At 40.7% G+C, this 25,796-nt stretch overlaps 2 protein-coding genes across 5 annotated transcripts in view; one reads left to right on the top strand and one right to left on the bottom strand.

Moving 5' to 3' along the window:
- kcnab2a (potassium voltage-gated channel subfamily A regulatory beta subunit 2a) overlaps window positions 1–9,401 on the top strand; it is a 124,463-nt gene extending 115,062 nt beyond the window's left edge. For both annotated transcript variants that reach the window (XM_077602491.1, XM_077602490.1), the window contains 2 exons: window positions 1,035–1,123; window positions 5,735–9,401. In XM_077602491.1, the coding sequence (XP_077458617.1) occupies window positions 1,035–1,123; window positions 5,735–5,824 (179 nt within the window). In that variant the 3' untranslated portion in view covers window positions 5,825–9,401. The remainder of the gene's footprint in view (window positions 1–1,034; window positions 1,124–5,734) is intronic.
- Window positions 9,402–10,092: 691 nt separating this feature from the next.
- The window catches only part of megf6b (multiple EGF-like-domains 6b), an 83,008-nt gene continuing 67,304 nt past the window's right edge, over window positions 10,093–25,796 (bottom strand). For 2 of the 3 annotated variants that reach the window (XM_077603515.1, XM_077603517.1), the window contains 16 exons: window positions 25,603–25,731; window positions 25,383–25,511; window positions 23,314–23,442; window positions 18,592–18,720; window positions 16,743–16,871; window positions 16,558–16,686; window positions 16,278–16,406; window positions 16,060–16,191; window positions 14,553–14,681; window positions 14,352–14,480; window positions 12,615–12,743; window positions 12,409–12,537; window positions 12,207–12,335; window positions 12,003–12,131; window positions 10,544–10,672; window positions 10,094–10,474 (listed from right to left, as the gene is read on the bottom strand). In XM_077603515.1, coding sequence (XP_077459641.1) covers window positions 10,410–10,474; window positions 10,544–10,672; window positions 12,003–12,131; window positions 12,207–12,335; window positions 12,409–12,537; window positions 12,615–12,743; window positions 14,352–14,480; window positions 14,553–14,681; window positions 16,060–16,191; window positions 16,278–16,406; window positions 16,558–16,686; window positions 16,743–16,871; window positions 18,592–18,720; window positions 23,314–23,442; window positions 25,383–25,511; window positions 25,603–25,731 — 2,003 coding nt within the window. In that variant the 3' untranslated portion in view covers window positions 10,094–10,409. Of the gene's footprint in view, window positions 10,475–10,543; window positions 10,673–12,002; window positions 12,132–12,206; window positions 12,336–12,408; window positions 12,538–12,614; window positions 12,744–14,351; window positions 14,481–14,552; window positions 14,682–16,059; window positions 16,192–16,277; window positions 16,407–16,557; window positions 16,687–16,742; window positions 16,872–18,591; window positions 18,721–23,313; window positions 23,443–25,382; window positions 25,512–25,602; window positions 25,732–25,796 lie in introns of all 3 variants that reach the window. The other variant, XM_077603516.1, reaches the window with a different exon arrangement.

Genomic DNA, 25,796 nt, shown 5'->3' with positions numbered 1-25,796 from the left:
GGTATGTATGAGCGTGAATAGTTGGTTGTCTCCTTGTGCCCTGCGATTGGCTGGCCACCAATATAGGTTGTCCCCTGCCCCTGGCCCGAAGTCAGCTGGGATAGGCTCCAGCGACCCTAGGATAAAGCGGTTCAGAAAATGAAATGAGATGAGACTTTCTACGGGCGCCAGGCAGGGGACACCATGAATCAGTGGCCGGCCAATCACAGGGCACTAGGCAACGAACAATGATACACGCTCACACTCATACCTAAGGGCAATATAGAGTGTCCAACCAGCCTACCAGGCATGTTTTTGGAATAAGGGAGGAAACCGGAGTACCCGGAGAAAGCCCACGCAAGTACAGGGAGAACATGCAAACTCCGCACAGTGAGGAACGACATGGGATCGAATCCTCGACCTCAGAACAGTGAGGCTGACGTGCTAACAACTCGCCAAATGGGCCCGGGTGTTGAATTGGTTTAAATGTTTTTAACTCTCCTCATTTGAGTAGAAATACTCATTAACTGGAAAGATTTATTGCAAAGAAAAGCCCATCAACCGCAAAGTTAAGTTTCTTTGCAGATTAACTTTCACCTATTTCACTGTCTTGTCACTCCACACGGTGAGGACCCGCCTCGATCCCAGAATTGTGACACTCGCCACTGGGCACAGTACAATGTGATGATAATAATTTGAATTATAACCCCAAATTGAATTTAACTGTTTGGTAACTTTTTGTCCCCGTAAAGTAGTGTTTTTGGTGACAGAATGAACACTGTAAGTAATCAAGTTTACATTAAGAATGTAAATATATTCTCAATAGTAACTCCCCAGTATTTGCATTTTCTGCCTTTTTGAATGACTTGCACCAAAATAACTAGGAGAGACATATTTACTTTCAAGGGTTGCCATTATAAAATGTTAATAGTGTACTTACTCATGGTTAACAGTTTGTCTATCATTAGCATTAGGGTGGTGGCAGGTTTGTGTGTGTAATCCTTTCAATGTGTAAGTAGTGGTATCAATCATTGTCTGTCTACTGGTTTCTGCAGCATGGTGTCTACGTAATGAGGGGGTGAGCTCTGTCCTTTTAGGAGCATCCAACACTGACCAGCTCATGGAGAACATAGGAGCCATTCAGGTGAGCATTGACTGTGTGTCTGTATTGTGTAAAAGGTATGGGCACGTGTGAGTTAGGTGACAAAGAGCCTCATGTTGCCTCTCGATAAGGAACACGTGAGCCTCTCTGTCATTTTTTTCTGCAGCACCTTCCAATAGCTGAGTGCAGCACTGCTCCCTCCTAATAAGGTCAACAAAGGATCACATCTGTTGCCACAGGGGGGACTTAAAGGCCACTTCCCCCTCCTGCTGATAATATTGTACCCTATGGATGTTTCCAGTAGTTAGTTAAGGAGGGGGATCCTCTTTCTCCTCCTCATGCCATTAGAGATCTCCCATTTTGAAATGTTAAGCTCTCATCTCCGGTGGGCTTTGCAGTTTTCCTTGAAACAGAAATGTCATCCTGTATCATATTTTTAATAATTTTCTGAAAAATTATACGATGACTATAACAGTACAAATGAACGAACCCTCAATCTCAGAACTGAATTTATTCATTATTAATAATAATTAATAATCTAATAATGTGGGCGGCCCGGTGGTTGAGTGGTTAGCGCGTCGGCCTCGCAGTGGGAGACCTGGGTTCACCTGTGTGGATTTTGCATGTTCTCCCCGGGCCTGCGTGGGTTTTCTTCGGGTACTCCGGTTTCCTCCCACATTAAAAAGAAATGCATGGTAGGCTGACTGGACACTCTAAATTACCCCTATTACTGCAGGTGTGGCCAACTCCGGTCCTCGAGAGCCGCTATCCGGTCTGTTTTCCATATCTCCCTCCTCTACCACAACTGAATCAAATGATCAACTCATCAGCAAGCTCTGTGTGGCTCCAGTTTTTTACCTAGGTCTACAATATCTTGTGTGTCTGTCTTGCTACTGCAACCAAGGAAATTTCCCGAATACGGGATGAAATAAAATTCTAACCTAATCGAATCTTGATACCAATCCCAATTATTTGAGTCAGGTATTTTGGTGGAGGGAGATATGGAAAACAGACCGGATAGCGGCTCTCGGCGACCGGAGTTGGCCACCCCTGTTTTACTGAAAACTAGTGTTGCAGTCAGTGATAACAATTTTTGGATATCAATTGCGACACCCAACAGTGAGGTATAGGTCGATGCCGATACTGTACTGTATACTGTGATCTTTCACCACTTACATCATCGCCTTTTTTATCTTAAGTATAAAAAATCCACGCCAAAACTCGCAAGCGGAAGACCGAGAATAAAAAATGTCCGAAGTCAGGGGGCCGCTTCTTCTTGGGTGCTGATTTGGGTGGCACTCCGTGCTGAAGAAGAAGTGATATTTCACCGTAGCAGAAATGCCATTTCCTGGTTTCTTTCGATTACATTTCAAATCGCGCACATTACCTGTGCAGAAGGCAGAGTAAATCCAACTCCACCGAGCTTATTCCAGCTTTGCTTGGATTTTGAGTCGCCGTTGAAAACTCCTCCTAAATATTGACATTCCTTGATATGCTAAAGGTGTACCACGCCTTTGCGGCAATGTTCCCTCTAAGCTGCGCGCGTGCGCAATTGCGCACTACTCTCGTCTTCTCTGCGCAGCAGCAATCATATGGCGCGCAGTAAATAAAATCCCCATTTTTTTATTTATTTTTTTACCCCTTTCCCCATGATGGCACCGTTTAAGCGGCAGCCAGTGGCAGTAGCGCTGTCCACTCTTATGTTTTTCGTGTTTTACAGCATGTTTTACATGAAAAATTAGAGGGAACATTGACATGCACCTGCTTGTGGCAGGTGTGATACTGGTGTGCCCATAGCAAGCAATGATGATGTCGTGACCGGATGATTCGCCTAAAGACGTTTTGCCGACGGACATTTGACAGACGGACAGGTCCCCGACTGAACGTTCGTTCAAACAGCGTTTAATGATTAAATACAAATACTAGTATTTGTTAGTTTAATGATTAAATACAAATACTAGTATTTGTATTTAATCATTAAACGCTGTTTTCAGCTGGATTTGACCGAATTTGAGAGCATTTTGAGCCGTTTGGCGAATGGACGTATATGGACGTTTTTTTGCCTCCATCGCGACATCATCGCGACATTTTACCGAGGAATTCACTTCCCTGGGCTCGGTTCTAATGTCCAAAGAGCTCCAGTATTTGTATTTAATCATTAAATGCTGTTTTAGGATGGATTTGACCTGATTGCTGTCATTTTACGGCTCGGTTCTGCTACATCTGCCCGCCCAAGAGTGCTTATTCCCGGGCTGCCATGCCCGCCCAAGAGTGCTTATTCCCGGGCTGCCATTGATGGTTGACTAACATTGATTTTTACTATAATTTGGACAACGCCGGCGGCGGGCCGGATTAAAAATCCTAACGGGCCGTATATGGCCCGCGGGCCGAGGTTGAAAAACTTGTACACACACGATCCGGGGGCGGGGCAAGCGCGCGAATCCCGTTTTGGCGAAACCTCCGTTCAGCCGAACGTCCATTCGGCGACCTGCCCGTCTGTCAAACGTCCGTCGGCGAAACGTCTTTAGGCGAATCATCCGAGTACCGATGATGTCGCTCATACTGGTACTCAGTGCGCTCAGGGAGGTTGTCTTTCTGCCCAGACCAACGAAAAATTAGAGGGAACATTGCTTTGCGGCATAAATGAATCTACACTGGGGCGTTCTTTTGTACATAATTCACATGGTAGGAACCATGTTAATGTTAATGGGCGCCGCCATGCAGTAAAGAGGGACATGTCAGAATTTGTGGGTTTTTGATTGTCCACCCACCTCTTGAAGATTGTCCAGAGGTTTTTGTCCAGTCCTCGATGAACATTCAACAAGGCTCTAACAAGAAATACACTTTTATACACAAGTAAGCACACCAAGACAGATGAGTGAGATTTTGACGCTTCTGCAGAAAGGGAGCACGGAGAGAAAAGACAGTTACTCTACAATTTTCGACCGTTTCCGCTGTCCAATCTCCGACTCTCCTTTGTGCATCAACTATTTTATTAGGGCAAGAAGATTGCGTTACATACGAAGTCTCGATGACAAAGATGCAGGGCTGTGATACGGATGAAGGCTGTGACACGGATTGAAGGCTGTGACACGGATTGAAGGCTGTGACACGGATTGAAGGCTATGACATTCTTTTTGTTTACGCAAGATTATTTTCACAGTTTTCTCAATGGGATTAAGATCTGGAGAGTTTCCTGGCCAAGGGCCAAAAATCTTCCCTAAACCATTTTTTATGACCTTTGCTTTATGGCAAAGGTACTCCATCATGCTGGGATAGGCATTCTTCATCACCAAATTGCCGTGACCGGACATTTCGTCGGCGAAGCATTAGTATCTATATATCTAATATATAAAATATCAATAAGTTGTGTTTTATTGGCGTGTGTGTATAGACAAACTTGCCGCGCCCGTGCCCATCCCACATTTTATACTAGTTTACAAGAAATTACAATTAATATACTAATAGTCTCGATGTGTCGGTTCGGCGAGCTGTCTGGCGTCGTCGTCGTGGGCTAAAAGTATACTAAGTCTTTTATTTGTTTAATAAAATAATAAATTAAACACTTAAGCATGTCACACATACACACACACACACGCAGTTTACAAGAAATTACAATTAATATACTATTAGTCTCAATGTGTCTGTTCGGCGAGCTGTCTGGCGTCGTCGCGGGCTAAAAGTATATTAAGACTTTTATTTGTTTAATAAAATAATAAATTAAACACTTTAGCATGTCACATATACACACACAGTTTACAAGAAATTACAATTTCAAAGAGAGAGACTTTTTGCACGGCAATGCGCTCGTAGCAACATAAATTTAAATGAACTTGGATTACGATGCAGACACTCAAAAATAAATTTAATCTAACCTTGCACTAAACTTAATTCTAATTTTGTTTTAAATGTTTATACCTTTCTTCTCCCGGGTTGGCTCTATTTGCCAACCCTGACTTTCAACTGTAGCTAAAAGGAACCTATCGAGGGTTGTTTGCTTTTGTCTTCCCTTCAAAATATTCCCCAAATGATGCACACAAATGTCCTCACAATAAGATAACGCACGACCACTTTCCAACTTGCCCGTGAAGTAGTACTCCTCGCGTATTAGCGAACAAGCTCCGCCATTCGCACTGACTAACGGAAAAAAACACTGAAAAAAATGCAACGTAGTGCTCGTAGAGACATTACACAAGGGAGTTGCGACCAGAGAGACAGTGCCCATGATGTTCTTATGAGCAGCCTCTCGCGTACGCTGTATGCTCGTATATCAAAATTTTTCTCGTACCTCAAGATAAATATTTGCTCAAAACTTTACTCGTATCTCAAATTGCTCATATGTCGGGGCACTCGTATGTCGAAGTATTTATTACTGTATATATTTCTTTGTTTTGCCTCTCTCGATAAGACTGTCCAAAAATGCAGAAAGAGACAATCTCATTTCCTCCCACTGCCCGCAAAAATATTTTTTGGGCAAGTATCGTTTGATTTTTCTAAAAATAATAGAATTAATGCAAATCTGATTTTTTTTAATGTGCGTGGAAGGAATTTTAGTGTAAGGCTTTATGCATAAAAACAGACCAGGAATTCATAGCGCTCTATACTTCTTATTATTGAAGTAATTAACTGTTCTTAAATGTTCTTCCTTTGCAGGTTCTCCCCAAGCTGTCATCATCCATCGCACACGAGGTAGACAGCATCCTGGGCAACAAGCCGTACAGTAAAAAGGACTACCGCTCTTAACCCCCGGTAGCTGCAGCGCACCCCGCCTTTTTGCCTGATCTTCCGTTTGCTTGAGCTTCTACCAAGCGAGACCCCCTCCTACGGCCCTCCAAGACATCTAATCCCCTTAACCTCAAATTCCTGGCGCATGAGTGTGGTTGCACCAATAGGCCACCGGGGGGGCAGGGGGCTCTTTTGCTCACACTTCCAGGGATAAGATGGGAAAAAACGGGCGTCTCGAAGACGTTTGAAAATCAGACGTTCAAAAGGGAAACGAGTGAAAAACATAAGCACATGATGGCTTGAGTGGTCAGATGTTATTCTGCCAAGCTGAAGGTCATATGCGAAGAACACGTGTTTGTGTTATCTTCCACGTCTTCTTCTATTGGTGTCTTTTTCCAACAACAATCAGCACTTTAGTATGGTCAGTGTCACCACTCCATTCTTTGCCCACACACATTGCACGAGACAAGAAGTCGCCTCCTGGTGGTTTCCTTATCTAGACATTCTCTATAATGCAATTTTTTTGTTTTGTTTTACTCCGATGCTTCGTACTCCTGCTGCCTTTTTAAACCCCACATTGGCCTGATATGCAGAGTTAGCACCTGACTAGCAAACCTGTCTATCTCACGTTAGCGATAACTTAAGCTTTAATATTTAGGTCTAAGATATGGAAATTTTAGCTAATGTTCACTATCAGTAGGTGTTATAATGCCTGTTTTTAGTTTTTAATTATTCGCTGGAGAAGCAGCCATTTTGTCTTTGTTTACCATCAAGGTATGAAAGATGCCCTTGTCTTAAGTTTTGACATTTGCTTTAGGAAGGGTTCACTTAGGCTCATTTTTTTGCCGTAAATTTGTGTAACTCAGTCTTCAGCTTCTAAGAGAAACCTTAAGATAAGGGTGATCACTATATGGCTTTTTTCACCTAAAGGTGATGATAGCATGCCTGCATCTTAGTTTTAACATTACTGTTAGTTTAAAGAAGCATAGGTATCTGTATACGAAGTATGTAGGCCTTCTCTATCGGAGAGTGTTAACATGCCTGTGTAGTTAGCTTTAAATTGCTGTAATATAGGGCGAATTAAACTTCCCCCCCAGTAATTCGTTATATCAGCCAAGTCTAATCAAACACTCAACTCAATTTCACTCACTGGTTTGCATGGGCAGCAATAGACATCCAATCCATATAAGTGGGAGGGTTGGCAACAATCTGCGAATGAGGGGTAATTTACTACCAACAATAAAGGACCGCAATAATACCCTCTGCAACTGGACTGAAGTGGAGGCCTGTTTTGGTTCTACACTACCTGCACCTGTGTCAGGTTGTCATCTTCGGAGAGGGAGAGGGAGTTACATTTTCAATGGACACATTGTTCATATAACCAGAGCTGCCAACTACTCCGGAATTTCAGGAGTTTCTCCGGAAACGCAACGCAAACTCCGGACAACATCCCTAAACTCCGGAAATCCCCAAAAAGTACCATATTTCCAATTTAAATTCCTCGAAATTCACACCATCGCTACGGCTTCCGCCATCTTGAAACCAGAAGAATTCGGTAACACGAGTGCATTGTGAATCATCCGAGTTACAAGTTCTGACAAATGATTCGTCTTGTGCGACTTCAACGTGGCAATTGATTCGGAATCGATTGCATAGGTAGCCTCTATCGCTTTAACATTATTCGTTTCAGTTTTTTTTCTTCATAAGGGAAGTATTATTACGGCTGACTAAAAAACCAGTCTTTTGTTTTGAAACAATTCTTATTATTTCCGGGGTTGTTCTAAAGGAAGTAGGTGTACACAGCTCAGGTAAGTCTTATCAATATGCCTCTGAATAATTAGAAAAAATGGATCGCAATTCGGATGAAACTTTTAAGAAATCCAGACACTATCTGAACTTTATTGCTGCTTCTTCGACGAAATATCCCATGTTGACACCGGCTCCAAAAGGACTGACATTTGCACATTGCATGACATGAAAGTGTTCTTCAGCGTGACACATGTTGGAATCTTGACTGTAAAACGCACGTAGAAGGACCCAAACACAAAGATAAATTTATTGTCATTATCCTGTACTTTTTCAATGGTTTGCAAAATCACAATATTTTAATTAATGTTAAAACGTGATAATAACAGTTTGATTTAAATTGTCCTATGCTTTTTTTTTTTTTTTTTTTTTTTTTTACATTTTATATCGATTTTGCGTGAATCGCATTCACTCCGGAAATGGGACAAGGGTACTCCTGAAATGGGGTTGACGGAGGTTGGCAGTTCTGTATAACTTTGACATTTTGTATTTGTAACAGTGCTTCTTAGCTCAACAAAATGGTAGATAATTTAAAATATGCTCCTCAGTTTAACAAAATATAAACTAAAACTCCTGTTGAGCATGTGCGCTACTATGCATATGCAGTATTATAAAGAATCAGAATATATTGGCGCCATTTCAACATGTACCACACATAATAAGTTGTTTACCAACTGTGACCTTGGTATGACCAAGTTGCTTGTGGCGGCATTATAAAGAAAGGAATTGATTGTGGCAGCAGCTCAGGGAAGTGAGCAGATGTTTTTATGGAATGTGAGAGTGAGTTGGGATTTTTTTTAAACAACTAACAGCAAAAATAATGAAGGAAAATATGGCATTAAGCATAAAATAGCAAATGGAACATTTGACGTTCATGCATAGCTCATTCTTTGCTTTATACTTGATAAACAATAGAAGTATTATCATTAAACACAAACTCTGCATGCAAATTAAAAAGTAATGAGCAGCAGGTGCTGTAAGTAGCATTGCTTGCTTTAAATTAATGTAGTGACTTCCCAGCTATTTCATTTTTAATTGAGAAATTACAGCACATGTCCAGTAATTGACTTTCAACATAGCACCTGTAAAAATCCTGTCTATTAATTACTCTAACAAGAAATACACTTTTATCCAGGCCACACACTTGGTAAAGGACAATGTGAACAGGTAATAAACTCGATTTTGAATTTTTGCAATTGCTGTCACCTTTTTGCTACATAAAGCAAACATTTCTAAAAAGGTACCCCCAGTTCATGCTCAATTTTTGGCTTGAAAGCACAAGGACCCCCAATGAAGGCATGATTGAAAGTGGGAGAAACGTGGGATTGTGTATGTTAACCCATTAGAATGCTGTGTGCTGCATCAGTTGTTTTAGATGGAAGTGTGCCATCAAACATCCTCAATGTTCAGGATGCATTTCACCCTCACCACGGTGGCGACATACTTCAATAATGGAAGCAAAAAACAAAATCTATTTTTATGTTTTCACCTGTATCAATTCATTAGATTTTATCATCCTGCTTTTTGTTTCGCCCCTCTCGATAAGACTGTCCAGCGTTGTGACCTGGAAAAAAATAGAGGGAGACAACAATCTCATTTACATAATGAGACCCCTGTATATAATATATATAGTACATTATATTCCAGTAGTGATCGCCTCTGCCTTTTTTTTAAATCATTCTTTTTGTATGTTCTTTCGCAGGCATTGCTAACTGCACTGTGCTTGAAATCTGAAATCTAGAAAAGGATATACAACTTCGTCATCATTAAAAAGAATGGCAAATTAAAATAGTGTCTGCGTCTCTTTACAGAACCAACAAACAGCAAATGTCAACTATTAGTGTTTACATAAAAAGGCATTGTTGTTGTTAGCTTGATGTACAAAAGCAATCATGTGAATGGTAGATATGAAGTTTTTTTATGCATGTAATGGATGGAAATTTGTCACCTTTAATGAATTTTTTCATTACTTCATGTTTTTTTATAATTGCAATTTTGTTCATTATTTTCATGGTCACATATTTTTAAAACAATTTTCAAACATTTCACTCTTAAAATAGAACCTCCTGCATTTTTTTAAAATACAAGAATAAAACTTTTAGTAATACTTGATTTTATGAAAATGTATGAATTATTTTGATCAAGTTTATTGAATAATACATTTCCATCCATTAAAAATTTCCCTGAAGATTGTTTTATTTTCATATCCAATATTTTTTTTTCACTTAACTGCAATATATATATTTTTTTTAATCCTGGAAAAGGGGTTCATATGGCCCAAAAAAATATAACTCATCTTCTCAGAGTAACACACCTTTATTCTGAGACTTCTTTGACATGAACTAGTTTATTCCAGTAACCTTTTGCAGAAAAAAATGTCTTCTCATAAAATATACTTGACTTGTCTAATGTCACAATCTTTTTTTACAAAAGTAAAACAGTCCTTTTTATGAATAAAAGGGCAAACATTTTATTGCTACATTGCAAGATGGAAAAAAACAGCGTAAAAATAAACAGCCAGGTAATACAATTTGTTGACTGAAGTGAGACGTTGCATAGTAAACAAACAAACAAAACAAAATTCCAGCATTTTCAGTTAAATAAAAACACAGGATATACATTAATTGCAAAACTATTTTAAGGGCAAAATCTTTACCACAGAATACCCCCTAAAATACCAGGAAAAGAAAAAAAAATGTGCTAGAGTGCAATCTCATCTCAGTTTCGTTCCTTGCGGAATTTTTTCATGCAACTTTGAATCAAAACGAACATTCGTTGTGTTCCACTTAATTAAACATTATAAGGCATTTTCATGTGATGAACTTTCCAGACTCCTCCCAGGTGCAAGGTGTGGAGGTCCCCCTGATGAGACACAAATGCAAGTGGAAGCGCGTGCGTCTGCACATTAAGAGAAATTGAACTGGAGCTCACCGTCCTGACAAGAAAACCCGATCCTCATGGACGTGCAGTTGCAGCGGCCGTTGCGCGGGTCGCAGCGAGCGCCATGTTGACATTCGCAGCTCTGAGTACAGTCTGGTCCGAAACGATCCTCCCTGCACTCTGTCACACAAGTTCGAAATGCATAACACCGAAAAGTCAGCTTTTGCTTACGAATTAATATATAAATATATTGTCATATATGTGTGGGTGTCTGTACTGAATTTATTGTGTTCATAATTGTAACATTGTAACGAGCTCTTTACTGGAGATGCTCCCAAAAAATTGGATGGAAAAAATATTTTTTCAACCCTAACAGGGCACACACCTATTGCCTGCCATTCATGGCGTTGAACATTTAATCCATTTTCAAAACATGAGCCTTCACAGCCAGTCTTCCATTTAAATTCATTCATTCATAACATTCATTTATCTTCCATACCGCCCATCCTCAAAAGGCAATTGCGCATTACTCTCGTCTTCTCTGCGCACAGCAAATCATATGGAGCGCACAAAATCTAATCCCATTTTTTTTTGCTGTGAGGCCGACGCGCGAACCACTCATCCGCTGGGCCGCCCATTCATAGATATTAAAAATTTACATTTTATTATTACTAAATCATTTATGTGTAGTAGACATACACCTGCTTATGGCAGGTGTGATACTGGTGTGTGCCCATTGCGAGCAATGATGATGTTGCTCACACCGGTACTCAGTGTGCTCAGGGAGGTTGTCTTTCTGCCCAGACAAACAAAAAATTAGAGGGAACATTGGTTGCGGCAGTTGCTAACCCAACTGTCTTCGAGCGAAAGGCAAACTACACCCTAGACTGGTCGACAGTCAGTTATAGGACACACAGAGACAGACAAGCACTCACATTGCTACCAAGTGGGAATCGAACCCAGACTGCCCACACCAAAGTCCGCCAGAAGAACCACTGCACCATCGGGTGGTCTATTTAAATTCATTTCCATTTTATTAATTTATTTTTTATGAGGCCAGGTGACCGAGTGGTTAGCGTGTCAGCCTCACAGTCCTAACATTGAGGGTTCAATCCCAGGTTCAGACCTTCCTGTGTGGACTATGCCCGAGAAAACCCCGGGCTTGTGTGTGTTTTCTCGGGGTACTGTGGTTTCCTCCCACATCCCAAAAACATGCATGGAATCCTGGTTCAACATTCTAAACTGCCCATAGGTATGAATGTGAGTTAATGATTGTCCGTATCCTTGTGTCCTACGATCGGCTGGCCACCAAACCTGGGTGTCCCCTGCCTGGTGCCTATAGTTAGCTGGGACAGGCTCCAGCACCCCCGCGACCCTTGTAAGGAAAAGATACAATAGTGATTAATAATTTTAAAAACAAGAATACAATAAGAGCTGCTAATATTGGATGTATCATGCCTAAAAATAGTTACTTGCTCTATACAGGGTTAATAAGTTCTTAAATTTTCACCGAGGTCACATCTCTCTCCGGTCCTTCCTGCTGCACAGAGGCATCTTCCTGTGACGGGATTGCATGGCGCATCACCATCACAGTCACACACTTTTGTGCAGTTGGGTCCATATGTGCCTTGGTCACACACTGAAAAGAAATGTTCACAACGTAAATGAGCCACCAGGTAGCAGCAAAGAGGTTGGTTCCGATGATGGAACTCACCTTCACCGCACCGAGCGCCTTGTCGCCCCGGACGACAAATGCACTGACCAGATACCGGCTGGCACAAAGCTCCCACCTCGCAGTCACACCGCAGCTGACATTGTGCACCGTATGTACCCTGCGGACACACTGAGGACCAAGACATCACTAGTTGGTAAATACTGGTGTAGGGACTATAAAAACAATTGTGTGCTTTCCTCACCGTGTTGACACACATGCCCGTAGTATCCTGGACTGCAGTGACAGGCCCCGCTCACTCGGTCGCACGTACCGTTATTTTTGCACGCGTACGTCAAGCGACAGTCGGTGCCAACTGTACCCATTGGCCATTCTAAGAGGCAAGAAAATGAAGACAAGTTGCCACATGAACACTCCTTTTGGATAATTTGAGATCGCGCCACATGTTACCGGTATCACAGTTTTGTCCAGTCCATCCCGGCAAACACGCACAGTTCCCAGTTGCCGGGTGGCACGCGGCGCCCTTACTGCAGTTGCAAGCCCACTTACAGTCCAACCCAAACCAGCCTTTAGGACAATCTGATCAAACAAACAAAATATATGCATTGTTAGTGAAGATATTTATCACAGCAGAATCTCTAAATGTATTTGTATACTTCCCACATCCCTAAAACAAGCTGGTTGAACACTCTAAATTGCACCTAGGTATGAGTGTGAGAGTAAATGGCTGGTTGGTTTCCTTTTGCCCGCCAATTGGCTGGGCACCAAATTTAGGGTGCTCCACGTAAGTGCGTGTATGTATGTGTGCGTGTATGTACGTGTGCGTGTATGTACGTGTGCGTATGTGTGTGCATGTATGTATGTGCGTGTATGTATGTGTGTGTGTGTGTGTGTATGAGTGTGTGTGCGAATGTGTGTATGTATGCACGTATGTGTGTATGTATGTATATATGTATGTATGTATATATGTATGCATGTATACATGTATGCATGTATACATGTATGCATGTATACATGTATGCATGTATACATGTATGCATGCATTTATGTATGTATGTACACACATATATACACACATACATATACATATATACACACATAAATACATACATACATACAGTTGTGGTCAAAAGTTTACATACACTTATGAAGAACATAATGTCATGGCTCTCTTGAGTTTCCAGTTATTTCTACAACTCTGATTTTTCTCTGATAGAGTGATTGGAACAGATACTTAACTTCTTTGTCACAAAAAAACATTCATGAAGTTTGGATCTTTTATGACTTTATTATGGGTGAACAGAAAAAAGTGATCAAATCTGCTGGGTCAAAAATATACATACAGCAGCGCTTATATTTGGTAACATGTCCCTTGGCCATTTTTACTTCAATTAGGCACTTTTAGTAGCCATCCACAAGCTTCTGGTTTAATCTTTGACCACTCCTCTTGACGGAATTGGTGCAGTTCAGTTAAATTTGATGGCTTTCTGACATGGACTTGTTTCTTCAGCATTGTCCACAAGTTCTCAATGGGGTTGAAGTCAGGACTTTGGGAAGGCCATTTGAAAACCTTAATTCTAGCCTGATTTAGCCATTCCATTACCAGTTTTGATGTTTGTTTGGGGTCATTGGCCCTTCTTCACAAGTGTATGTAAACTTTTGACCACAACTGTACATACATACATATATATGTATACGTATATACACACACACACATATATACACATATACATATATACATATATACATATATACATATATACATATATACATATATACATATATACATATATACATATATATATATATATATATATATATATATATATATATATATATATACACACACATATACACATATATATATATATATATATATATATATATATATATATATATATATATATATATATATATACATATACACATACATATACATATACATATACATATATATATACATATACATATACATACATACATACATACATACATATATATATATATATATACATACATACATACATACATACATATATATATATATATATATATATATATATATATATATATATATATATATATATATATATATATGGGCTGTTTAGTGTTTTCTTAGCCTATTTAATATTTTTCTTCATGTTTGTGGTCCCTTGTGTCTTTTTCCTTCAACCTGAAGGCACCCACCGTGTGCACAGTGAGGTCCTCTCCGTCCAGGCGGGCACGCACAATGACCAGTTACTGGGTGGCTTTGTGCATTATCTCCACAGTGGGCCACTTGAGAGCAGTCCACTCCATAGCGACCATTGGGACACGCTGTTGTCAAATGAAAGCTCACCTCAATTGCTTGACATATTGATGTTGACATTTTGTTTCTTGAGGACTCACTCGTGTTGCAGCATGCACCAATGTATCCTGCAGGACATATACAGGCGCCAGTGGCCGGCAAGCACACCCCGCCGTTTTGGCACTCGCAATCCCACTTGCAGTCTGAACCGTAATGACTGGCATCGCATGCTGAACAGAAGGAAACACACACGATGGTGATGATAAAATAAATGGAAATGCATCAATTCATCAAGTCAAAAGCTCAAAACCTGATAGTGGTACCTCGTGATACAACATGCTCATCATACAACATGCTCGTGTTACGACGAAAATTTCGATCGAATAATTAGCTCGCGATACAATTAAAATTTCGAGATGTGACGAAGCCAGGTGGCCATGACATGAGAGGCTGTTTATCATTGTAGCGCACTGTCTTTTTTGCTGCATCTCTTTCGTGTATAACAATATCTACGAGCACCGAACGATTTCTTCAGACTAGTTTTGACCAGGAAACGCACAACGCGCATGCGCGGGAAAAAGAGAGGGATTTCTGGGTAATGAAGTATACTCGTGCACACAACCACGATAGGCAATGGCACTCTTTCTCAGAATAAAGCTTCATTACCCACAATCAATACGTGGGTAAGCTCAGCTGTTGCATTTCCTGTTATTATTATCTAATACGAGGAGTATTATATTACTTCTCGTTCGCTGCTCATAAGAACATCAGGGGCACTGGCTCGCAACTCCCTCCTTGTAATATTTCTGGTCGCAACTCTCTCTCATAGGCACCGTTCAAGGCGGTTGCGACCAGAGCTATTACAACGAGGGAGTTGCGAGCCAGTGCCCCTGATGTTCTTATGAGCAGCGGAACGATCGCTAATACTACAAGACTACTTCTCGTTGGCAAGTGGTCGTGCGTTATCCTATTGTGAGGACATTTGTGTGCATCATTTTCGGAATATTTTGAAGGGAGTACAATAGCAAACAGCCAATCGATAGCGAACGTGAGGGTGGAGGCGTGGCAAACCTCTAACCCGGAAAACGAAGGTAACAAAAGACAAAACTAGAATTCAGTTTTGTGTAAAGTTACATTAAACTTATGTTTGAGTGTGTCTGTATATATTTATCCAAGTTAATTTAAATTTGTTTGTTCGTTTACGAGTGCGTTGTTGCCGTGGATAAAGTCCCCCCGAACAGCCCCCACCTCCGCCTCCGTGTGTGTCGTTGTCTCTCCCCTCCGCGAAATGCGTCAAATTTTACATCTATTAAACACATTTTATTACTATTAAACCACTCGTTATTTATTACTTTGTCAATATATGGCGAATTAGAAGAAATAACCAATTTTTTCCAATCCAATATCCTGTTTTGGGTGTTTTTTCAGAGGGTTGGAATGAATTCCTTTGTTTTCAATTCATTTCAATGGGAAACGTTTGCTCGAGTTACAAAAAGCTCGACATACAATCTCAGTCTTGGAACGGATTACGATCGTATGTCGAGGTACCACTGTACTAAAAACTTGAATTAAGTACGTCTATTAAAATCAGTGTGTACAGAGACCTACTTCTGTTGCATTGGAGCCCATAGAAGCCAGGTGCACAGTAGCATAATCCAGACACCGGGTGGCACAGTTGGTTTGTTTGGGAGCACAGGCAAACCTCATTGCAGTTTGGACCAAAAGTTCCAGGGTGGCAGGCTGACATGGAGAGAGCAACAGACAGGTTGGACTAATAAACCACTTGAGGAGAAACTCGAATGGCATTCTTTTTCATTAAACCTCACTTTGCTCACAGCCGTTGCCTGTGAGCCCTGCCGGACAGCCACACTCTCCAGAGACGTGGTGGCAAGGAGTGCCTGGAGAACAGCTACAGAGTTGTAAGCAGCTAAGGCCGAAAGAACCTGGCAGACAAACTGTAAAAAAAAAAAAAATTGAAACACTTTTGGTTGTGTCTGCTATAACTTATTTGTATTGTATTTTCTTGAGAGAAACACAATGGCTATACTACTTGCATCAAAAGCCTGTATTAACTGAAAAAAATTGAGGGTCAAGCATTAGCTGTACCTTTATTACAGTGTTTTCCTCTCCACCCAGGCGGACACTGACAGTCGCCTGTGGCATGGTGGCATGACGCCCCATGCTCACACTGACACCTCTCTTTACAATCGTGTCCAAATGTGCCCGGCTCACATGCTGGAAGTGCAAGTGAAAGTCACAAAAGACATTGAACGTATCGCTCCAACTCTTACCTTTGTGGCAGCGTTCTCCTGTCCATCCCCCGATGCAGCTGCAATGTCCCGTCTGTGTGTCACAGCTGCCTCCGTTCTCACACACGCATTCATGCTGGCAGTCGACGCCAAATCGTCCCGCCGCACACTCTGTGTCATCAAATAGAGTAACGCTACGTCGCTGATGACAATACAGTGGAACCTCTACTTACTTAAACAATTTGTTCGTGAGTAGAGGCATATTTTACATTGAATTAGACTTAGCCTTTCGCCCGACGACAGCTCAGTTAGGTTCCCGCAACCCTTTCGAGGATGGGTAGTATCATACTACCCAATATGAAATATAATATATGATTCAGATATTTCTTAGGCCAGCAGAGAAGGCCTTGAAGGCCCTGATGGCACACCACTACTAGTATGGAAGATGAACGAATGAATGAATTAGAATAGTTCGTTCAACAATCTTTAATACTACCCACTATAAACCCATGGAAAATTATATCGATGTTGAATGAAATATGTACAGTGGGGCAAATAAGTATTTAGTCAACCAGCAATTGTGCAAGTTATCCTACTTGAAAAGATTAGATAGGCCTGTGATTGCCAACATGGGCAAACCTCAACCATGAGAGACAGAATGTGGAGAGAGAAAAAACAGAAAATCACATTGTTTGATTTTTCAAGAATTTATTTGCAAATCATGGTGGAAATGAAAGTATTTGGTCAATACCAAAAGTTCATCTCAATAATTTGTTATGTACCCTTTGTTGGCAATAACAGTTGATTTCTTTACACCAAACGTTTTACCTGCAGATTCAGTATTCCCAGCCTGGTGCAGGTCTACAATTTTGTCTCTGGTGTCCTTCGACAGCTCTTTGGTCTTTGCCATAGTGGAGTTTGGTGTGTGTGTGAGAGACTGAGGTTGTGGACAGGTGTCTTTTATACCGATAATAAGTTAAAACAGATGCTAATAATATAGGTAACGAGTGGAGACCTCGTTAGAAGTTAAACCTCTTTGACAGCCAGAAATTTTGCTTGTTTGTAGGTGACCAACTATTTATTTTCCACTCTAATTTGGAAATAAATTATTTAAAAATCAAACAATATGTTTACAGTTTTTCCCCCCACATTCTGTCTCTCATGGTTGAGGTTTACCCATGTTGATAACTACAGGCCTCTCTAGTCTTTTGAAGTAGGAGAACTTGCACAACTTGGTTGACTAAATACTTATTTGCCCACTGTATGTAAAAATATATTTTCTATTTATAATGCCATTAAAATGGCACCACACCAAACCAAACAAAAACAAAACCTTAAGCACCTCAGTTCAAACATGCAATTGCTGATGGGGTTGGTTTAGCTCAAATCTCTCTCTCTCTCTCTTGCTCGCTCCCTCTCTCGTCAAACACATGGTCCTGAGTGGCCACGTGATGCCCAAAGAATGTTTTTTTTAACCTTTTATGAGACGCAAATCTGCTTGCTTGGGGGTCATTTAATTTTACACTTTTGTGACTATTATTAAAGGTCATATATACCAAAAAAACAATTTTATGCTTACTACAGTGTGACCTTTAGCAAGAAGAACTTTCTTTACATTTTTCCCCATTGGAAAAGTTGATGCACAATACGATTTCCACTGTACTTTTTTCACCCCTCGTTACTCTCATTCCAGTTATATAATTAGCAACTGATGTTAAAATGTACAATAAGAAACAACTGCTCATAAATTTTAACTGCACAGGAACACACACAGTAAAGTTATAAACTGAGCCAGGAGTTCTGATTGTTTTTCCTTCAGTCAACTGAATAATGGGCAAACTTCCCAAAATAAAATGACAATAAATCTATCCATTCGGAGATTTCCTCTTACCCTGTTCACAAGCGCTTCCGGTCCAGCCACTGAAGCAGGAACACTTTCCACTGCTTTTATCACATGTAGCTCCATTCTGACACAAGCAGCGATGCTGGCAGTCAGCGCCGTAGAAACCCGCAGGGCATTCTGGAAAAGAAAATTCTACTGTTACTGGATTGCAGTGGTGGAGAGTAAATATTGGTTGCTTTCCGAATGTAAAGTTAAAGCTGAAAATCATGTGATGTTTAACGCAGTCTGAGAAGAAACGCTGCTTTCTCATCTATTGATAATAGTAAGGTTAACATTAAACTCCCACTGTCACCATTTTCCCAGACTAATTAAATTATTTAAACTTGTCCAAAGGATCAAAATTGATTAAAACATTATTTAATGTAAAAAATGTGCACAAATCCTTAACTATTGAAATGGGGCAAACAGATATGTCAAAAGGGAAAGATTCCGGTACAGTAATCCCTTGAATTTCGCGGATAATGTAGACCAGACATGGCCGCGGTAATCGAAAAACCGCAGAGTAGGATCACCTCTATTATTAGTACCATACTACATGTTTTCACGCCTATACAAAAAGTACACAAGTACAATTATCAAGTGCATTTATTAAATATTAGTCATGTTTATTAAAAGACTGCAATGTGTTAATATCTAAATATAATCTATACATACAAAAATGTAAATACTTTAAGTACTGAACTCATAGTGAAAATAGTTCCTCTCCGCTTGATTTAAATAATAATTTAAAAAATAACAGGTTATATGAGCTTTAGTCCAAGTCCTCTTTGACAGATTCGAGAAGCATTGGATCATCGATCGAATCTTCAGGGGGTGTCGTAGGGGCAACAGGAGAAGCTTCTTTCTGTGAGAGGTTTTCGGCGCACAAGGAACATGGCGACCGCCATTTCTTTTCTTGTACAAATATGCTTTTGTACAGAGACATGACACTGTCAAGACAATTGCCAAATTCAATGTCTCTGACCATGTTGTCATCAATGTCCTGGACCCATTGTTTCAAACTGTGTGCCATATTGAAGATCTGCAGATGTCTTAAAGGAAGACCACGTTCTTCATCCTCATTTTCGTCGTTGTCCGCTGCTTCTTCTTCCTCACTTCGGGATTTGATCATTTTGACAAGGTCCTCATCAGTTGAGGGGTGCCGGGGGCGAGTCTCTCGATTAGTGTGTTGCTGTCCCCTCATCATGCCAGCTTTTCGACATTATCTACGGCGTAAAATCCTCAATGTTGGTTCATTTTTTATGTTTTGGTGTACTTGGAAAAGGATATAATTGCCGTTGTCCAAATGTTCACTTCTTTCATGGTATAATGCACGGCAGATTCCTTTATGCCGCAATGGCATGCTACGCCTATAGCATACCGTATTTACTCGCATACAAGTCGCATTTCACGGACAAAAAAAATGACTGAATCGAGGGTACGGCTTATATGCGCATAAAAAGATGACGTGCATGAAACTGCAAGGTGACAAAGACAAAACGCCATAATGCAAGTCAATGCGGCAATACGGTCATTTAATTCAAAATACAGAAAAGAGTAACAGATAAAACCCTAAACAAAATTGATTTTGACGTGTATGAATGACAATCAAGGAAAAAAAAACTATCTTGCATAAAACGTGAAAAAACTCACTTGTGTCTGTCACTGCTCGCTCAGGGCGCCGCCATCTTACCCAGGGCGCCGCCCTCTTCCCTAGGGCGCTGCCGTTTTACCTAGGGCGCCGGCGTCTTACCTAGGGTGCCGGCGTCTTACCTAGTTAAAGGTGCTCTGACTGGCCAGACGCGAGTAGCCTTGACAGATGTGTTCGTAGAGTTTACCATGTCAGCACATCCCAATAGTTGTTAAGGCTGATAGGTCTTGTGGTCTATTGTTAAAATATCAGCCTTGATACCTCCATTATGTGTATCTCATGCTGTTATTACACCCAGAGACTTGGTGAACACTATACCGCTACAGACACACTTCCTGGTTGTGCTTACGTTACTTCCTTTTTGAAAGGGAATCATTGTACATTTGTGATTAGGAAATAAAACACAATTCTGCTTTGATTTCTTTTTTTTATTTCTTGTTCGAAAGTGAAAAAACTACTGCAGTAATAATAACCATCGGGGAAAAAAAAGAGATATTTCGACATTAGAAGCAATTTGGCACCCACAACATCCCTTCAACTTCTGCTAATAAAATTGTAAATTTTGTCATCAAAAAGCATCAGATTCTCATCAAGATAGACTCATTTCTTTTTTCAAATTGAATAATTTGATATTTTGCATTTACAAAGACGGGCATATTAACTTCCTTATGATATTGACCCTAATCATGTGCTTTTGATTCATACAGTATCCCAGAAATACCATGAGCGATGATTGTTCTTCAGATTTTCCCTTCAAAGTAACACATTTGTACCCCCTAATATACGGCTTATATGTGAGAAATTGTCAAATCAACAATTTTAAGGCAATTTTAAGAGTGCGGCTTATACGCGGGGGCAGCTTACATGTGAATAAATATGGTATGTAGCAATGTCACTTTTTCAGTGACTGTCATCATGTCTCGTTTTTTCTTGGATTTATTGGATGCCTTAGATGGCCTAGGAGGTTTAGGAGGCATTTTCAATGGCGACTCAAAATCCAAACAAAGCTGGAATAGGCTCTAAAATTTTTTATACCAAGCACGTTAACTATGAGCTACAACTACAATCGATGAGTCTGACACGAGGGCCTTACCGGATTGGCCCAAATACAAAACAGTGTTTTTTGCATTATTAATCGATTAAAAACCATACAAATGCAACGCGACACACATTTTCACACACACACACAGGGCACAGGTAAAACTCTAAAACGTACTACAAGGTGGACGGACTTCGGCCCTGGTAGAATGGGCTCTTGCCGCCAACTGGCGGACACATACGGGTATTACGTCTCCTATAATAATGGCCGCGGAGGTAACTATTTCAGCGGTACATGGCACATTTTCATATGCTTTTTTTAATTTTAAGACATTAATAAATAATTTCCTTATAACTGTCTCTAATTTTTGTCTCTTTCCTCACATCTTTCATACAAAATTGGGACACTATGACCAATTTTAAAGGGTTTAGTTCGAAGTTGTGTGAGGACCGTGGAACTAATTAGAGAATTTACATATAAAGTACACCTCTCCTTACGAAATTTTCAAGTTACGAAAAAAGTAGAGGTATGGCTGTATATTGTTTTAATGACATAAAAGCCTCAATTGACTATAAGCTTTGTTATCTTTCTTTACAATAGAAAAATAAAATAAATGAAATAAAATAAAGAAAAGTAAAGTATGGTGTGTGAGGGAAAACTACACACAGCACTGAGCCACCTGGAGCACCATGGGAACTACATGAGGATGCTTTTCATTGACTATAGCTCAGCCTTCAACACTATAATACCGGACATTCTGGCTGACAAACTCTCCCACCTTGGACTATCCTCTTCCATCTGCTACTGGATTAAGAACTTCTTAACCAAACGTCCACAAACTGTTAGACTTGGTCCCCACCTCTCTTCCTCCATTACACTGAGCACTGGCTCCCCTCAAGGCTGCGTACTGAGTCCTCTTCTGTACTCCCTGTACACATACGACTGTACACCAACCCACCAGTCTAACTCCATCATCAAATTTGCTGATGACACCACTATGGTCGGACTCATCTCAGGGGGGGATGAGTCTGCTTATAGAGATGAGGTCAACAAACTGTCTTTGTGGTGTATAGCGAACAAACTCACACTAAACACCACGAAAACTAAAGAAATAATCCTGGACTTTCGCAAATGCAGCACAGATCTGGCCCCACTCCTCATAAATGAGTATGCGTAGACAGGGTCCAGTCCTTCAAATTCCTGGGGGTCCACGTCATGGACAAGCTCTCCTGTTCTACCAACACCACAGCAGTGGTGAAGAAGGCCCAGAAACGACTCCATTTCGTAAGGGTACTCGGGAGGAACAACTTGAACACTAAGCTTCTGGTAACCTTCTATAGAGCCACTGTGGAGAGCATCCTGACATACTGCATTACAGTGTGGTACGCTGGAAGCACGGCAGCAAACAGAAAGGCCATGCAGAGAGTGATCAACATTGCCCAGAAGATCATCGGCTGCTCTCTCGCCTCACTGGATGACATTGCCAGCCCTCACTACCTCAGCAGAGCCAGGAACATTGTCAGGGACCAATACCACCCTGGTCACAACCTGTTCCAGCTGCTGTCTTCTGGCAGACGGTACAGGTCTCACAAAGCACGGACAAATAGACTTAAGGACAGTTTCTTTCCCGCAGCCATCAGGACTCTGAACTTGCGTTAGCACGACACACAATCCCTTCTGTGCAATAGCTTCGGGGTGTGCAATAACAATGTGCAATATCTTAGATTGTGCAATATTTTAGAATTTACCTAGTGACTTTTTATATTACTATTTACTATGTGTTTTTTTTTACTGGGAAAACGCACTTTGTGGAGCAGCACCACCAATTTCGTTATATGCAGCTGTGTATGATGACAATAAAAGCTTTTGATTGGATTTGATTTGATTGATGTAATTGATGGTTGTGCCAGCTCCACACACAAAAAATATTCACACAATTTATTCTTTACTTTTTTCAATTCTTCTTTACTTTTACTTAGGTGACAGTGCCATTTTTTATCTCCTTTGGTTGTTTTTGATTCTGGTCATTACCTGCACTCACCTTGTGCGCAGTCGGGTCCAGTCCAGCCCGGCTTGCATAGGCACACCCCACTGGCCGGGTGACAGAGGTCACCGTTACGGCAACTGCAGGTCAGGTTACAGCCATCACCATAGAAACCACCCGTGCACGCTGCCAATAGGATCGAGGTGGATGCCATTCCATGAAAATGAGCAGGGAACATTAGATGTATTTCCACAAAATTGCATTACAATTTTTCCAAAATTTCTCGTCATAGCCATTAACCAAAAAAGTGGTACTTCTACATAGAAAACATCTCTACATACAAAATATTCAGGTTACGAAATGCCTCAATGGGATTTTTTTGGTGTCTAGATCAAAATAAAAAATAAATATATGAACGCGAGGTTTCAAAAATTCAAACATTCCCCGAAACACAAATACAGTGGTACCTCGTCATACGACCGCTCGTCATACAAAATTCTCGTCTTACGGCGGAAATTTCGATCGAATAATTCGCCCGTCATGCGATCAAAATTTCGTGATGCGACCAAGCCAGGTGGCCATGGCACTTTCTTTTTTGCATATCTTTCGTGTATAACAATATCTACGAGCACGGAACGATTAATTCAGACGAGTTTCTCCTACGAACAGGAAACGCACAACGCGCATGCGCAGGCAAAAAGAGGGCTTTCTGGGTAATGAAGTATACTCGTGCACACAACACCCATAGGCAATGGCAACCTTTCTCAGAATAAAACTTCATTACCCACAATCAATACGTGGGTAAGCTCAACTATTCTATTTCCTGTTATTCTTTCTAAGGAAAGAAGCTCCCGCGATCGTTCTTTAAAGACTATTTCTCGTTGGCAAGTGGTCGTGCGTTATCCTATTGTGAGGACATTTGTGTGCATCATTTTGGGAACATTTTGAAGGCAATACAACAGCAAACAGTCCATCGATAGCGAACGCTCGAGTTACGAGAATCTCGTCATACGATCTCAGTCTCGGAACGGATTACGATCATATGTTGAGGTACCACTGTACACTTGTAGAATCCATTTTAGTTTTAAATTGGTGTGACAGAGTTGCTCTCCCATTGGTTATCTCCCAAGACCTCGCTCACCTCCCATTGGATAAAAGGGACCTGCGGCGGATTATTTTTGTGTGGTTTCAAGCCTCGTTCGTCACGTAGTTCTAACACGCTGTTTTGTGAGTTTTACCGAGTGCACTGAGTTCAACTTTCTTTTTCGTTTTTTTGTTCATCATGGGCTCAAAGAAAGTTATTCAGGGTTGGAAAAAGTATGCCTTGCACATTTTTGGAAAATTATGAGAAGTTGTCAAAGGCAATCGTCTTTGGATCAATAATTCACCAAATCAGCTACCAAATGTTTGTCTCCTCTTCCACGTATTTCATACAAAATTGGAATACTTTTACAATTGTTATAGGATTTAGCCTAACCCTACCCTTGGAACAAATTCTACGGCATTTACATGTAAAATGTGACTGTACTTATGAAAAATTCAATTCATGAAACTACTTAAGCAACAAATTCATTTCATAAGTAAAGGTGTAGTACAGTATAAATATTTTGGAAAACCTTTAGCTACTCTATGGTGCAGTGGTTCTTTCAACTTCTGACTTCAGTGTGAGGGGCAGTGTGATTGTGAGTGTGAATGGTTGTTTGTCTCTGTCTGTGTGCCCTATGGCTGACTGGCGGCCAGTCTATGGTATAGTACGGCTTTTCCCAGAAGTCAGCTGGGATAGGCTCCAGCACCCTCTGACCCTGGCAAGGGAAAATGTATGAATGAATGGAAAACTTTAAACAATCACTTATTTATTTTCCCTGCCGCCAATCTTCACAAAGGCCGCAAAGGTGCTGGAGCCTATCCCAGCTAATCAAACACTACTAAAATGAAAAATGACTTTTTGGGGGGGATACTAGAAAAAAATGAAGACACTTTTATTTCTTAACTATTAAAACATAATCACCCACTGTCGCTTATTTGCCCACATATTTACCCTAAAATCATGCCAAACAATGACAAAGTTAAAAATTAGAAACAGTACAGAGGTGGATTGCTCCTTCATATTGTTTGGCCTCACTCACTTTGGTTGCAGAACGGTCCTATCCAGCCTTTGGCACATGAGCAATGCCCACTGACTGCATTGCAGTGGGCACCATTATGACATGCACACTTCTTTTGACAGTCAAAACCAAAGTAGCCCTGAGGACAGCCTAAGGTATACAGTGATTGTTGTTACTGAATTAATAGGATATAGAAAATAAATATAAACAGTAGCATTTGGTGGAAAGATCCTTGTCTTACGTTTTTCGCAGAAGGTTCCGGTCCATCCCACCTGGCATGTGCAAGCGCCACTCACATGGTCACACAACGCCTGATTTTCACACTGACAATGGTGACGACAACCCAGACCAAACATTCCTGCTGGACACTCTGATGGATAAAAATTACATTACATTAATCAATATTAAATAATGTAACTATATATTTACATGAAT

This window comes from Stigmatopora argus, chromosome 6 (genome assembly GCF_051989625.1).
Source record: "Stigmatopora argus isolate UIUO_Sarg chromosome 6, RoL_Sarg_1.0, whole genome shotgun sequence".
Classification (NCBI taxonomy): Eukaryota; Metazoa; Chordata; class Actinopteri; order Syngnathiformes; family Syngnathidae; genus Stigmatopora; species Stigmatopora argus.
The sequence above is the reverse complement of the archived record's forward strand: the minus strand, read 5'-3'. Positions and strand labels throughout refer to the sequence as shown.